Genomic DNA, 16340 nt, shown 5'->3' on the forward strand with positions numbered 1-16340 from the left:
CCCTGTGTTTAGTTGACCTAGGTAAACGTATTCCTTCGCTGACTCTAGAGCCTTACTGGCGATCCTGAACTCTTGTTCCCTTGCCAGGCTATTGATCATTCTCTTTGTTTTCTGCATATTAATCTTCAACCCCACTTGCACGGGTGCTTCTGTCTATTTACACCATCTGACGGCTTTGACGCAGCAAAAAATTTTTTTGGCCTTCTACTTTTCTCACTTGTCTTTTTGTTTTGACGCCCAGCACGAATCGGACAAGCACCAGGACATGTCGATCGAGGGATACGCTCTGTCTTCGATGCGTGCCATGATACTGGAGTGGGCGCCCGAGTTCGCTGTCGCCCCGCGTCTAGTGCTGTGGGCGCGCGACGACGCGGAGTTCGATGCTCGAGCTCTTCTGGCCAGGATGGAACGCCTCGCTCAGACTCCAGGTGACGTCTTCGGTCGCGTATCTGCGTCTGCCAACCTCGACGCCGCAATGAATAAAGGCGCAAATAAGAGGTAAGTGTTAGAGGATTGTAAATGGTCATTTTTGAGACCCAGTGCAATACGAATCGAATTGTGCCAGCAGCGAATCGAATCGTATGTCAAATAGTTTCGAGTAGTCTTAGAATAATGAACAGCTGTTTTCGGCATTATACAGAACAACTTTTGCATCCTAGAATAACGGTAGCAAGTTTCGGTCATTACATTGAACATTATGAGTGCTTGATTATTCAAGCAGGAATGAAGAATTAAGAATGAATACGTGCTTTGTGGGCTTGCCCAGTGTTTTTCGGAGAGTGCGAATGATCGTAGTTTAGCCGGTAAAGTCTGGCTACCTCGACAACGTAGCGGGTTACCTAATTCTGATGTTTAATGTTTGCCACATGGGTGCGGGGATAGCATTTATCGAGCGTTTGCTCCAATTTATATTGGATTGAGCACAGTTGTCTATTCTGCAATATATTTGACAATTATTCAAGCATTCGAAGCATATCCGTATGTATGAATGAAGTGTTCGGTTAGAAGATAGTGTTCAGTATTGTCCTATCAATATTAATATTCATATCTTCATATCATATCGATATTGTCATATCAATATGGAAAGAAGAATGATAGGTGTAACGTTAAGGGATAAGAACAGAGCACATTGGGTCATGGAACAAACGTGAGTTTATGACATCTTAGTTGAAATTCAAGAAAAAGAAATGGGCATGGGCAGGACATGTAATGAAGAGGGAAGGTAACCGATGGTCATTAAGGGTTACAGACTGGATTCCAAGGGAAGGGAAGCGTAGCACGGGGCGGCAGCAAGTAAGGAGGGCGGATGACATTAAGAAGTTTGCAGGGACAACATGGCCACATTTAGTATATGACCGGGGTAGTTGGAGAAGTATGGGAGAGGCCTTTGCCCTGCAGTGGGCGCAACTAGGCTGCTTCTGCTTCTGCTGCTGCTGATATTCTATTCATTATTTTAACGTTCCGGATATTCGCACAACCCTAGACTAAGGACTGGCAGGTTGAGTCGAGTGCTGCCTCAGACAATGGTAACGGTAAAAAAAAACTTTAGCTATGGATTTTCAAAGGCAGACATCATGATAAACCTGAGCTCCAAGGTGGGATTGTGTGATAAGCTGTAGGAGTTCAGACTTTGCAGTATAGGAGGTACAAGAGCGTGCGGCCCATGGACATAAAACGACATTAACCTGAAAAGGCCTGACACTGTGGAGCTATGCACACTTTCATAGGTTGTGGCTGAGTCTAATGCTTTCAGGCAGCACAGTTGAAGGCGACATAGAAGCGTGGACCAAGCGCACAGATGACTTTGACAGTATACGCACGCCAACTATTATAGCTAGCCGACTGTAATCTACTCACCCTTACACAGGCAGTAATAATAGAGACCTTTAGCGTGTCCGTTATTCTGGCGAACGGGGTGGTTCGGGCGGATTACCGGATGGTCGGGGGCGTAAATGTGAGCGGCCAGAGCACTGCAGCCGACCGGTGGCGTTGAGCTCAACCAGACAAACACAAAGCTAAAATTGTAGTAACCTATTATATTCTACTTCGCTGCTGGTGCAAATTTTCGGCAGCGGCGTAATTTTGAACACAATTACGCCGCTGTGGAAAATGTACACCAGCAGCTAAGAAGAAGATGTTAATTGGCTGTCTTTATGTAGTTGAGCTCTGCACCAGCAGCTGGCGCCACCAATCTTGCCGCTCATGTTTACGCCCCCGCTCATCCGGCAAACCGCCCGCGCTTGTCGGAATACCAGACGCACTAAAATTCCCTAATTAAAGGAACACTAAATTTAGAAACTATATAAGTTTGTACATAAAGAAGGGTCCTTTACAAAGTATATTTGATATGAATTTGCAGAAAGGGCTCGCTTACTAAATGAGGTGATGAAGGTGAACGTTCAATTAATTGAATTTTGCACTGAAACACTGGCACCGTACGTCAACGTGATGTCACAGATCTCAATGTGTTTATTCGTTTCTGGACCTTAGTGGCTTAATAATATCCATGTTAACCTTGCTAAGTCCAGCCTCAGGATCTCTTAAAACACAATGTGGTTCCTATTTACAAGCAAAAAATGCGTCGGGTCCGAGCAGACTCTGTCGCAGTCCATGATGTTACAGTGATATGGTGCGGTAACTTCAAGGTGGCGCCGCCATTATTTCTTCGTTTCTGAGGGATTTCTGGCTTACCAAGCCTCTTCTGATAGTATAACTTACTTTTTGTAATCAGCGCACTGCCAAGAGTGCAGTTGCAAGCCAGTTTTCAAGGACGCGGAAGTAAGTTAGTTCCAGGCAAAGCAGATTCATCGGCCGTAAGGTAACAGATGCCTTCTATATCAGGGAAAATGGAGAGGGGTGCATTAGACACCCGTCTATTAATCTGCGGGACATGGGATACGGGTATCTATGCTCCACGTGCTACCGTTGACTCACGTGGCCTTCCACGTGTAGACTGGTTTTAAAGAGAAGCTTTCTTTGCCTCTTTCCTGGACTTTTCTGCTCCTGCTGCTGCTGCTGTGCCACTAACACCGGCCTCGTCTGGACGTGGTTGAGAGTAGGTTGAGACAAAAGACATAAAGATGTAACAAAAGACATAAAAGGCGTGCGCTGTCGGTGTTTTGTTTCATAACATTTAGTTATGAGCTGTCATTCTCAAAATTCCAAGGAATAACTGCCTAAAGAATGTAAGACAAGGTAAGCGCCACGCGGAGGGCCTGCGTGGTCGTGATTCAGAATGATTGTTCGCCAACTGGCGTCCGCGGCGTCAACGCCGGATTTTCTGTGGCACCGAATTTTCTTAACGCTATGGCGTTAGTACATGACAGGAGTGTGGCACAAAGGAAAGACGATCCGAGAAGCTCGTGCCATTTACGCCGCATCGCATGTGCACAATGATCTGTAGACGCCGTAACTAGGCGTGCAGGGAAGTGAACGAGAGACCGCGCTTGTCTCCGTGCTCACCCGCAACTGCAACGACAGTAGAAGGAGGAGGTGGGGAGAATGTTAGCGAGAGAATAGAGCAGGCAATTTCGAGAGTTTCAATGCTACAACCTAGAATGGCGTCGAAGAGTGCGCTTAGTGCCGATGAGACGAAGACTCCCATAAAACGTCGAGCGGAGCAAGGAAAACCAACACAAGCGGGGCAAGCAAGGTAACATTTCACGTCACGTCACAACGGTTGTATGCTGTCAATATATCAATGCCAAATAATGCCAATGAATGCAAACAGCAGACAAAGCTTCGCTTACATAGATTCCCACAGTGTGCGCGTGATCTTCATATTTTTTCTAAAGGTTTTATCTATAGGTGTTCCTTGTAACCTTGTTAAGATTGATAGTTTGACGTGACCCAGGCTGGACACTATTTAAGGTGGAGTACGTGCTTTCAATCAATCAATTGCTGGTCCGTGCTCGTCTGTATTACTTCGTACCTTGTGTCCTGCCCTACCGCGAGGTTGGTTAAAAAAAGTAGTACATATGCCCCGCAAATAATTTTTTACACTATTACGTTATTTTACGTTATTTTTACACCTAGCTTTCTTTTATGGTGACCTCACACGCAGAGGCTCTCCGTGGGACCGGCTTGAGCAGTGCGCCTACTTCCTCAAGATGGCGGCCCTAGTTCGGCTAAGCAGCGTCTACGAAGACGTTCCTCGCGGATTGGGCGGAAAGGAAGAATTCGAACTTCTGACGCCGTCTCTCGCAGCTCGTGCGAACCTGAGCCTTGTGGCTATCGACGGCCCCTCCCCTTGCCTACCTCCCGGAAGAACTGTCCAGTCGACGTCGAGCCAGACGAGCAAGCGTATAGCGCCTGCTGGACGATTCCTTGCAAGCCATTTATGACTGAACGCAAACCAAGTTTTGCATAAGACACTAACTGCTTCGCGAAGGCGTTTTTAAGGCAAAAACGGAATTAAGATTTCACACTTCCAAACAACGGAGAACACAGCCTTCAAAGCCAGAAAACTTGAAATTGTTACAGTATGGTTTGTTCACGGCTATAATACACGGGCGAAACGCTTTTAATATTCGTTTTTCTTGAATTAAAATGGCTAAATGAGATGCGTGAAAGATTTCTTTCCTTAAATCCACCTTACAATTACTAGGATTGAACAATAATGTGGTGCGACGCTCACTTCTCAGTCTTATTTGTCTGCCTCGTGTTTCGTATATTGGCACTTTATTGCCATATTTGGCATTCAGTGCAATTTATTATACACGTTTATTTCCGGGCTACGTTCTATCAATCTGCCGCACAAAAACTAATCATGGAAATGTTCTCCTGCGCACTGACTATGGGGGGGGGGGGTTTCTCAGGGTTGAGTATTACGTAAGAGATGAGTTCTGAAGGGGTCCGTTAACGCAGGAAGGCAATATCATTTGCTTTTCCTCTATATTGAAAATCAAATCAACTTGTAAGAACGTCTTAATCATAATTCGCCTGCCGTTAACTGTAATGACGCCATATACCACGTTTAGGCTTTTTTTGTGCTTATATTTATGGTGCCTTTCTCAGAATATGCTTTTGCGCATACATGCGCAATTTTTCGTTTTGTTGTTTGCATTTACTACTATCTTTGCTCTCCTCTATTTGCGAGTCCCCGCAAATTTTACCGAGCTTTAGTTCTAGCCAAGGTTGGTCTGTGGCATTTGACCACGGCCTTCGGCACCGCAAATAGTGGAATAAAGTTTCAATCTAGAGGTGGGTTAGAGGCAGTTAATTAGCTTTTTAGTACAATGTGATGGTTAACTGCTTCGGACGTGATAGCGTTCTCTGCCGTAAATGTTTCCGAATCCGGAAATTTCCCCAATATCTTCAATGTACCAAAATCGCTGACGAGAATTCACAAATCTTTCTGGATCTTTGTATTGCAAAAAACCTTCCCTCAGGCATTTATTGTATGTGTTCGTGCCTGTATTTTTCCGAAAGAATGTATTGGCTGGTGCCACATGCTCCGTATTTGTACCTGTCTTCGTTCGTTCTTTATCGACCCGACAGATCAGAAACAAACCACTGAATATGTAAACAGCTTGTTGCTCTAACACGTAATGCTACTTTTGTTGTGTGTGTTCCATACTTTTTGATACAAATTAATTAGCAGTTCCTCACTTGTCCCCATCAAATTAGTTTATTTGTTTATTTTTTGCTTTTCTATGCAGGATGGATACTGCGACATGCTAATAAAACATGCTCAAAAGTAGGGCCTCTACTTCCGCTACGTAATAATTGCCGTCGCCGGTAAAGTTTCAACATCGCGTTCTCAACCACTTAGACCTAGCCTGAAACACTATAGTGCACTATACATTTTAGGGATCCTAACGTTTTTCTGATGTCATTATTCACTATTTTGTCATCTAATTATTTTGGCTTTCGATCTGGTTACTCAATTGAATTAGCGCTCATTACTTTAACTGATCATCTTAAAACCGCCATTGACACAAGTAAATTGGTTGGTACCTTGTTTATTGATTTTTCTAAAGCTTTCGATTCATTAAATCATGACATAATTCTTGCTAAACTAAAGGCAGTTGGCGTATGTGGTCCAGCACTTTCCCTAATTCGCAGTTATTTACATGATCGAAAACATGTCGTCTCTATTTCTGATACTCATTCTCGTACCAAACTAACTAACGTAGGGGTTCCACAAGGCTCAATAGTCAATACTAGGACCAATTTTATTTCTCGTGTACATCAATGACCTTCCAGAATACGTTACACATTCTAATTGTATATTATATGCTGACGACGCAACAATTTATTCTTCTAACACTTGCTTGGAATCGCTAATATCTTACCTTAAGAGGAAGCTTTAGCTCGGGTGCTCCTATCTAAATACATGTAAAAGGAGAATTCGTTTTTCTCGGCAACCACTGCGCCAAATTTGACAGGGTTTGCTGCATTTAAAAGAAAAACTTAAAATATAGTGACTGTTGGTTTTGAATTTTAGATTTAGGTCATAGATTTTTTATAAAAACTTTGCAAAAATCGCAAATTTTCAGAAAACGAAACTATCAAGTTTACAACTGCGTAACTCAGCAAGAAAAAATGATATCGCAATTCTGTGAATTGTACCTGATAGCACATCTAAAGCGGACAAAAATGATATGTTACACATGAACCTCAAAAAATGGGGTAATGTGTAATTACAACGTTTGCAGAACCCTTGTAAACAATGTAACAAATTCACGTAAGATGCAAACTGACATATCAAACTTGTCCGCTTTGAGTGGTCTAAAGGATACCGTTTACAGAATCGCGATATCTGTTTTTGATGCAGAGCTATTAGTTTGTAAACTTCGTGCTGCTATTTTTTTTCGAACGCCTGAATTTTTGAAAATCCGTTTAACAAAATTCTAGCCCTAAATCGAAATTTCGCTTCCAACAGTCACTAGAATTTAACTTTCTCTTTCAAATGCAATAAATTTCATCAAAATCGGTCCATGGGTTATCTCATAAAAACGTTTTTGCGTTTTACATGTATTTGAATAGGCCGCGTCGGAATTTGGCCCGAGCTAAAGCTTCCTCTTAATACTGACGCGGCTAAAATCATTAATTGGTGCAGAGATAATATGCTCAATATTAATGCTACTAAATCGAAATTTGTATTTTTTTATCCTCGCGAGAAAATGTACAGGAGAAGCCATGCATTAACTTTGATTGGTCCGACTTCGCTTCGGGCGGTTGACCATGCAACATTTCTTGGAGTTTAACTCGACAATCATTTGAAATTTACAACTCACATATCTTTATTAATCCGTAAAGCGGCATATGGCATCAGAATACAAGTCAAAGTCCGCCCATATTTTCCTGTACGTATAATAATTTCACTCTACGACGCATTCCTCCACAGCCACATCTCTTAATGCGTTTGTTTTTGGGGCAATACCTACGCAGCTCACTTGGCGCCCCTGCAGCACACATGAAACCAAGCTTTGAGAATAATCACTTACAGCAATTTTTCATCTAGTACCCTGCCATTACCGCGCACATATATTGTTTTGTCAGTAGTGGATTTAAATAAATGTTCTCTTAGTGTCCTGATGTATAAATTTTGTCGAGCTGAACTACCAATTTCGTTGATAACAAAAGACCGAATCCCACATTTAACTGGCACCCCATTTTCACACACCATAATAACTACGTCCTACCGAAACCAAGGACTAGTTACGGCAAATTCACTGCGAACTTTTCGGCAACATCAATATGCAATTGTCTACCGCCCTCCATTAAATCATCTCCCTCCATTCATTTTTTAAAGAGGAAACTTCATCACCACTTGTTGGGAAAGTGATTGTGTTTAATTTTTTGACGGTTCTGTATGTGGAATAATACCCCTAGGATATGCCTTTCGTTTTTATACTTTATTGTTATTACTATGACTCGACTTTGTTAATACTTTCTGTTCCATAGGATTGCTGCTGCTGTTGGTAACCGTATTAAGTGTACTTTGTCTATGTATTTATTGCTGGAGGTCCCTCCCCAGTCTATGACTATGGGACCTCCTGGAGTTACTTTTTCTGTCAAACATTTCAATCGCATCAATAAAGAATAAAGTGAAACAATAATTATTCGTTGTTTCTTGTCTTTCATAGCTAGCTTAGCTCTCAATCGCGCTTATCCTGCGTCCGGTTGTAGCATATCAAAAGTTTAGTTTCCTCGGCGACTGTCCATATCGCTAGTGCACTACTCACGAACTTGCTTCCTTATTCTTTCTCTCCACTGTTAGTCTTTATCATTATAATGCATGAACAATACCTTAGTCTTGTTGTAATCGTACCGCTGGCACGAGTTGTTGGGAACTCGGCGCTGACGCCCGTTGTTGCACCTGGGTCGCAAGCCCCAAGGGTAGCGTTGGCCTGGCGGCCTGGGGTACAACTGGAAGCATCCGAAGGTCCCGGCAAAGCATGAGTCGACTGGTAACAACAAAACAACTTGTTTATTCTAACATCGCAAAGAGTTGGCGGTCAGGTTGACCGAAGTAGAGAGACTGGAGTGCACGTTACTCAACAGAAGAAATCGGAGCCCTCTTGGCGTCCGGGGGCAGCTGCTTTTATACTCTCGCAGTTGAGGTCAAGAAGGAACCCCTCTATAGACGAGCACGTGACTGTGCCGCTCGGGAACAATGGGATAAGGTGGCGCAGCCGTCGTGCCGGCGCCGTTCGGGCACAATGGGAAGAGAAGGTGGCTTCATACGTCGTGTCGGCGCCGGTCAGACCCCCTCGCTTCACAGTTGGGGGGGAGCTCCTCTCCCCGGCTGTCGCGCTTCGACAAGCGTGGGCACCAACATGCACATACACACACACACGCACATGAAGACACGTGGCATTAGAACAGGCCTGGACGCGCTTGGCGGGGAGGCGTAGCGGCGGCGCCGAAAGGGCCAAAATGTCTGCCGCTTTGAACGAAGCCCCGGCGTCCGTTGCATCCGCGCCGGCTTTACCGCGCGTCGTAGGCGAAACGTAACAGACCGCCCCGCCGGGGGAAGGAGATCCCGATGGTCAGGGGACTGCATCCGCTGTCCGGAGGGATGTCGCTCGATGATGCTCATAACCGAAGTCGGGCGTCCCTCGACGTTTCTTGAGCGCAGCGCACAGAGAAGGCCTCGTTCTTTCGTTCAGGTTCGCACGGGACACTGCAAAGTGACTTCGGGAGAGTTCACATTTTGGTTCTCGTTCCCGGCAAGCGTTAGAACTACGCTGAAACTCAACCGCTCAGTCAGCAAGCACGGCACAACCCTCACTAAGCCCTGCCAGGCTCTTTCCCCTTTTATACCACTGCCTAGTTCCTTACAGTAGTCTAGCAGCACTCAGAACGCGTCCACAAATTGGAAAATTGCACTAGAAAGAACATCATCACTTTGAAACACTACACAAAAGCAATATGTTAAAAATCCTGCCTCAGGAAGAAAAACATCAGTAACAAACAATTTTGAGGCTGATTCCTACGTTAGGGGCTTCGACTCAAGCCATCGGCGTTACCGTTGAGACTCCCCTTTTTGTAACGCACCTCAAAGGAATATTGTTGCAAAGCGAGGCTCCAGCGCAGGAGGCGGCCATTTTTGGGAGAGATGGTCTGCAGCCATTGGAGAGGGCAGTGATCCGTCACAATGATAAACCTCGAGCCGGCTAGATAGCATGACAATTTCTGAACGGCCCACACGAGACACGCACACTCTTTCTCGGTGGCGCTGTACGCCTGCTCACGACTTGTCAGCTTACGACTAGCATACAGGACGGGGTGTTCTACTTCTCCATTTTCCCGTTGGCACAGTACAACGCCCATGCCTCGCTCACTAGCATCGCACTGAAGTACGAACCCTTTTGTGTAGTCTGGCGATCGTAGCACAGGCTGGCTTGTTAGGGCGCTCTTTAGGGCGCTAAAAGCTCTTTCCTTTGTCTCGTCCCAGACGACTGTTTGCGGCTCTGTCTTTCTTAGAGCATCCGTCAGGGGAGCCGCGATATCAGAGTACCTGGGGATGTACCACTGATAGTAGCCGGCGACACCTAAGAACGACCGAATATCGGTCTTCGTGCGCGGTTGCGGGAAGTCTCGCACAGCGGCCACCTTTATTTCAGAGGGGCGGCGACGACCTCGACCAATCACGTGACCGAGGTAGACAACCTCGGCCTGTGCTAACTGGCACTTGGGAGCCTTGACTGTCAAGCCCGCATCGCGCAGGCGGGTTAGCACTGCCCGCAAGTGGGCCATATGCTCAGACCAGGATGCGGAGAATATCGCTACGTCGTCTAGATACGGTAAAGCGAATTCTTGCTGTCCCCGCAACACTTTATCCATGAGGCTTGAAAAGCAGTATGGCGCGTTCTTCAAACCAAAACTCAACACTTTAGGACGGAATGTTCCCATTGGTGAAATGAACGCCGCATACCTACTAGCCTCTTCTGTAAGTGGAACCTGCCAATAACCCCTGACAAGATCTAGGGTGGAAATAAACTGAGCGCTACTAACTTTCTCAAGGCGCTCCTCGATGTTAGGGATCGGATAAATTTGATCCTTAGTGATGGAATTAAGCCTGCGGTAGTCGACGCAAGGACGAGGTTCCTTGCCCGGTACCTCAACTAAAATCAAAGGGGAGGTATAATCACTCTCACCTGGCTCAATAACACCGAGCTGTAGCATTTTCTTTACCTCAGCCTCCATAATATCGCTCTGGCGGGGTGACACCCGGTACGCCTTGGATCGTACTGGCTCTGGGGAGGTAAGTTCTATGTCATGAGTAAGGACAGAAGTCCTACCAGGCCTCTCAGAGAACAGACCTTGAAACTCTTGTAAGAGCTGGTGTAGTTCGGTTTTCTGCTCAGGCGACAGCGATGCTCCACTGACTAAGTCACTAATGACCTGATCGGTGTCTTTCCTGTTCGTCACTGAGCTTAGTCCAGGAAGCTTGACCGGAAGCTCTTCAGGAACGTTTACCATCATGCACACTACTGCTTCCCTTTGTCTATAAGGTTTGAGCAGATTACAGTGGTAAACTTGCTGTGCTTTCCGCTTTCCTGGCAGACTCACCACGTAGTTAACGTCCGACAGTTTCTGAACAATTCGTGCTGGGCCCTCCCACTGCACGTCTAGTTTGTTGTTTAGCGATGTGCGCAATATCATGACCTCATCGCCCACCTCAAAACGACGGGCCCTGGCGATCCGATCATAATAAACCTTGGCCCTCTGCTGGGCCTTTGCCATTGCTTCACCTGACAACTCCTGTGCCCTTCTTAAGCGTTCGAGGAGCTTAAGCACGTACTCCACCACGACTGGGTCGTCGCCCCTGCCTTCCCATGATTCTCGAAGCATGCGAAGCGGAGATCGCAGCGAGCGACCGTACACCAGCTCAGCTGGCGAAAACCCCGTAGCCGCATGCGGCGCGGTCCGTAATGCAAACATCACCCCAGGCAGACACAGCTCCCAGTCAGTTTGATGTTCAAAACACAATGCTCTCAACACGCGCTTCATGACGGAGTGGAGCTTCTCAACGGAATTCGACTGTGGGTGGTAGACTGAGCTGTGTAACAGCTTTACCCCACACCTTTCGAGAAAAGTTGTCGTCAAAGCGCTAGTAAACACTGTGCCCTGATCTGATTGGATTTCCGCAGGAAAACCAACCCGCGCAAATATGGACAGTAGTGCATTGACTATCTCAACTGAGCTGCGTTCTTTAAGCGGCACTGCTTCAGGGAACTTTGTCGCTGGGCAGATCACAGTCAAAATGTGTCTGTACCCCGTGGCTGTTACCGGCAGAGGTCCCACTGTATCAATAACGAGCCGTCTAAAAGGCTCCGTAATGATAGGTACCAATTTCAACGGCGCCCTCGATTTGTCCCCTGGTTTGCCCACCCGCTGACAGGTGTCACATGACCTCACGAAATGGTCTGCGTCCCGAAAACACCCTGGCCAATAGTACTCTTGCAAGAGACGGTCCTTAGTTTTCTTAACTCCTAGGTGTCCGGACCACGAACCCCCGTGCGACAAGCGCAACAGATCCTGACGGTAGCACTGAGGCACGATCAGCTGATCGAACTCCACTCCCCTGCGGTCTAGATACTTTCGGTACAGGACTCCACCTCTTTCCACAAAGCGAGCATTTTTCTTGGCGATACCTTCCTTGACAATGCAGCGTACGTTTTCTAGGCTGCCATCCTTTTTTTGCTCGGCTATCAAAGCCGACCGGCTGACTTTTAGCAACCTATTAAGTCCGTCTGACGTAGGCGCGATGAGCAAATCTGCAGATAGCTCTTCTAACTTTCCCGCATCGGGATTTTGCTCTCCAGTATCTGGTGCCTTTAACGTTACAGACTCAATTTTATTCAGTTCGGGCGTGCTCTGAATATCGGCTTGCTGCGCCTCTGACCCTTTTTCATTGCTTGATAACGTCGGCCCCGCAACTACCGCCTTTGCAGCGAGCTCCCGAACCTTCGATCTGGTTAATGCCTGAACGCTAGCCTCACCAAACAAAAGCCCCTTCTCGCGCAGGAGGTGATCGGACCTGTTCGAAAATAGGTACGGGTACTGGGGGGGCAGCATAGATGACACTGCCGCCTCCGTCTCAAGCGCTCCGAAAGGTCCTTCAATAAGCACTTTTGCTACGGGCAGACACACGCTATGAGCTTCCACGGCTTGCTTGATCCATGCGCACTCGCCCGTGAACATATGGGGTTCTACGTAAGGCGGGTGAACTACATCCATCGTAGCTGCGGAATCGCGAAGCACTCGGCACTCTTTCCCGTTCACGAGGAGGTCTCGCATGTAAGGCTCTAGAAGCTTCATGTTCTCGTCAGTGCTGCATAATGACAAAAACACAACTTTTGATTTTGTTTCCGGACACTGCGCCGAAAAGTGACCCGGCTTCTGGCACGTATAACAAACGCGCGCTTGCCTCGTCTCGAACCGCTTTCTGCGTTCGGCTTCGGCTGCCGCCGTCTCCTTAGGTTCGGTCGCACTGCTTTCACTCGCATCCGCACTACGTGTGTTCCCCTTTGCTCTCATGGGTGTGAACTTCGGCCTCTCAAACTTCGAGCCAAATTCACCCTTTTGACCGTCCTTAGCTCCGCGAGCCCGACGCGTCACAAACTCCTCGGCTAGCTCAGCGGCTCTAGCCACCGTACTAACCTCTGGCCTATCCAAGACGCAGTACCGCACGTTCTCAGGTAACCGACTATAAAACTGTTCCAGCCCGAAACACTGCAGAACTTTATCGTGGTCCCCAAACGCTTTCTCTTCTTTGAGCCACTCCTGCATGTTTGACATAAGCCTGTAGGCAAACTCTGTATATGACTCACTTCTGCCTTTCTCATTTTCCCGAAACTTCCGACGGAACGCCTCTGCTGACAGCCTGTACTTTTTTAGCAGACTCGATTTCACTGTGTCGAAATCCTCTGCCTCCTCTCTATCCAAGCGAGCGACTACGTCGGCCGCCTCGCCGGGTAATAAAGTGAGCAAGCGCTGTGGCCACGTTTCCCGAGAGAACCCCTGCTTCTCGCACGTTCGCTCAAAGTTAACCAGGAACAAACCAATGTCCTCTCCAAGCTTAAACGGCCGCATCAGGTCAGTCATTTTGAACAATACGCGTTCTCCTGCACCGTGTGCCTGACTTCCATTACGAGCGCGTTCCATCTCTACCTCAAGACGCTTCATTTCCAAAGCGTGTTGACGGTCGCGCTCTTGTTGCTCTCGCTCTTTCTGTTCTTTACGTTCACGCTCTTCTTTTTCTTTCTGTTCTTTTCGTTCACGCTCATCTTTCTCTTTCTGTTCTTTAATTTCGCGCTCCTGTCTTTTTGATCTCTCCTCAATAGTCTCAAGGCATTCCGACAGCTCGTCATCCTCAGCTTCTAACTCAAGAATAGCCCTTAGCAGTTCTGGTTTTCTGAGTTTGTCTGAGACATCCAGACCCAACTCTCTTGCAAGCTCCAGCAATTTCGGTTTGCGCAACGACTTCAAATCCATGGCTGCTCTGAATGCTGCTTTCTCTACTGCCTATTATTGTCTTGCCGCAAACTAACCCGGCAGCAACGACAACCACAATTACCAGCTCTGTTTCTGACACTAACAAAAGCCTGGCAAAGCTCATAAGAAGAAAGTCCCGCACTCACCAAACCTCGCAGCCAAGAATTCAGCGCAGTCGTTCCACTGCAGGCAACCAGTCATCACACAGGGCTCGTTGCACTGCTCCCGGATGGTCGTTGAGCTGCTCAGCATACAGTCAACTGCATATCTTCGCTGCTGGCCTCCGTTGTCGCGATCTCACCGCTGGCAGACAGTTGTTGTAATCGTACCGCTGGCACGAGTTGTTGGGAACTCGGCGCTGACGCCCGTTGTTGCACCTGGGTCGCAAGCCCCAAGGGTAGCGTTGGCCTGGCGGCCTGAGGTACAACTGGAAGCATCCGAAGGTCCCGGCAAAGCATGAGTCGACTGGTAACAACAAAACAACTTGTTTATTCTAACATCGCAAAGAGTTGGCGGTCAGGTTGACCGAAGTAGAGAGACGGGAGTGCACGTTACTCAACAGAAGAAATCGGAACCCTCTTGGCGTCCGGGGACAGCTGCTTTTATACTCTCGCAGTTGAGGGCAAGAAGGAACCCCTCTATAGACGAGCACGTGACTGTGCCGCTCGGGCACAATGGGATAAGGTGGCGCAGCCGTCGTGCCGGCGCCGTTCGGGCACAATGGGAAGAGAAGGTGGCTTCATACGTCGTGTCGGCGCCGGTCAGACCCCCTCGCTTCACAGTTGGGGGGGAGCTTCTCTCCCCGGCTGTCGCGCTTCGACAAGCGTGGGCACCAACATGCACATACACACACACACGCACATGAAGACACGTGGCATTAGAACAGGCCTGGACGCGCTTGGCGGGGAGGCGTAGCGGCGGCGCCGAACGGGCCAAAATGTCTGCCGCTTTGAACGAAGCCCCGGCGTCCGTTGCATCCGCGCCGGCTTTACCGCGCGTCGTAGGCGAAACGTAACAGTCTCCAAATCTGCCCGTTAAATAACCACAGGTGGTCGAAATTTCGGGAGTGCCCCACTACGGCGTGCCTCATAATCAGATCTTTGTTTTGGCGCATAATTTAATTTTAACACGCACGAACACACACACACACATATCCACGCACACACCACATGTACGACCACGCGCACTCTCACGCGCTCGCACGCATGCCTACAAACACCTACACTCGGCGTATTTGTGCACACACGCATGGCACGTCCATGCACACAAGCGCCCGCGCGTACACAAACGCATGCACTCACACACACGTGCATACACACGAAGTCGCGTACGCAAGCACCTACACACAAACACGTACTAACACATTTCACATTTGTACCGGCACATCGCACACACGCACAAACGTGCATGCACAGACACAGGTACATCATTATCATCATCATCAGCCTGATTACGCCCACTGCAGGGCAAAGGCCTATCACATACTTCTCCAACTACCCCGGTCATGTACTAATTGTGGCCATGTTGTCCCTGCAAACTTCTTGATCTCATCCACCCACCTACATTTCTGCCGCCCCCTGCTACGCTTCCCTTCCCTTGGAATCCAGTCCGTAACCCTTAATGACCATCGGTTATATTTCCTCCTCATTACATATCCTGCCTATGCCCATTTCTTTTTCTTGATTTCAACTAAGGTATCATTAACTCGCGTTTCTTCCCTCACCCAATCTGCTCTTTTCTCATCCCTTAACGTTACACCCATCATTCTTCTTTCCATAGCTCGTTGCGCCGTCCTCAATTTAAGTAGAACCCTTTTCGTAAGCCTCCAGGTTTCTGCCCCACGCGTGAGTACTGGTAAGACACAGCTGTTATACACTTTTCTCTTGAGGGATAATGCCAACCTGCTGCTCATGACTTTAGAATGCCTGCCAAACGCACCCCAACCCATTCTTATTCTTCTGATTATTTCAGTCTCATGATCCGGATACGCAGTCACTACCTGTCCTAAGTAGATATATTCCCTTACCACTTCCAGTGCCTCGCTACCTATCGTAAACTGCTGTTCTCTTCCGAGACTGTTAAAAATTACTTTAGTTTTCTGCAGATTAATTTTTAGACCCACCCTTCGGCTTTGGCTCTCCAGGTCGGTGAGAATTCGTTGCAGTTGGTCTCCTGAGTTACTAAGCAAGGCAATATCATCAGCGAATCGCAAGTTACTAAGGTATTTTCCATTAACTCTTTTCCCCAATTCTTCCCAATACAGGTATCTGAATACCTCCTGTAAACACGCTGTGAATAGCATTGGAGAGATCGTATCTCCCTGCCTAACGCCTTTCTTTATTGGGATTTTGTTGCTCCCTTTATGGATGACTACGGTAGCTGTGGAG

The 16340-nt window shown here is 47.4% G+C and overlaps 1 protein-coding gene across 3 annotated transcripts in view; it reads left to right on the plus strand.

Moving 5' to 3' along the window:
* LOC142584855 (uncharacterized) overlaps positions 1-5460 on the plus strand; it is a 38601-nt gene extending 33141 nt beyond the window's left edge. For all 3 annotated transcript variants that reach the window (XM_075695163.1, XM_075695161.1, XM_075695162.1), the window contains exons 5-6: positions 242-498; positions 4064-5460. In XM_075695163.1, the coding sequence (XP_075551278.1) occupies positions 242-498; positions 4064-4343 (537 nt within the window). In that variant the 3' untranslated portion in view covers positions 4344-5460. The remainder of the gene's footprint in view (positions 1-241; positions 499-4063) is intronic.
* Positions 5461-16340: the final 10880 nt, after the last annotated feature.

The sequence above is a fragment of the Dermacentor variabilis genome, chromosome 6 (genome assembly GCF_050947875.1).
Source record: "Dermacentor variabilis isolate Ectoservices chromosome 6, ASM5094787v1, whole genome shotgun sequence".
NCBI classification, from domain to species: Eukaryota; Metazoa; Arthropoda; class Arachnida; order Ixodida; family Ixodidae; genus Dermacentor; species Dermacentor variabilis.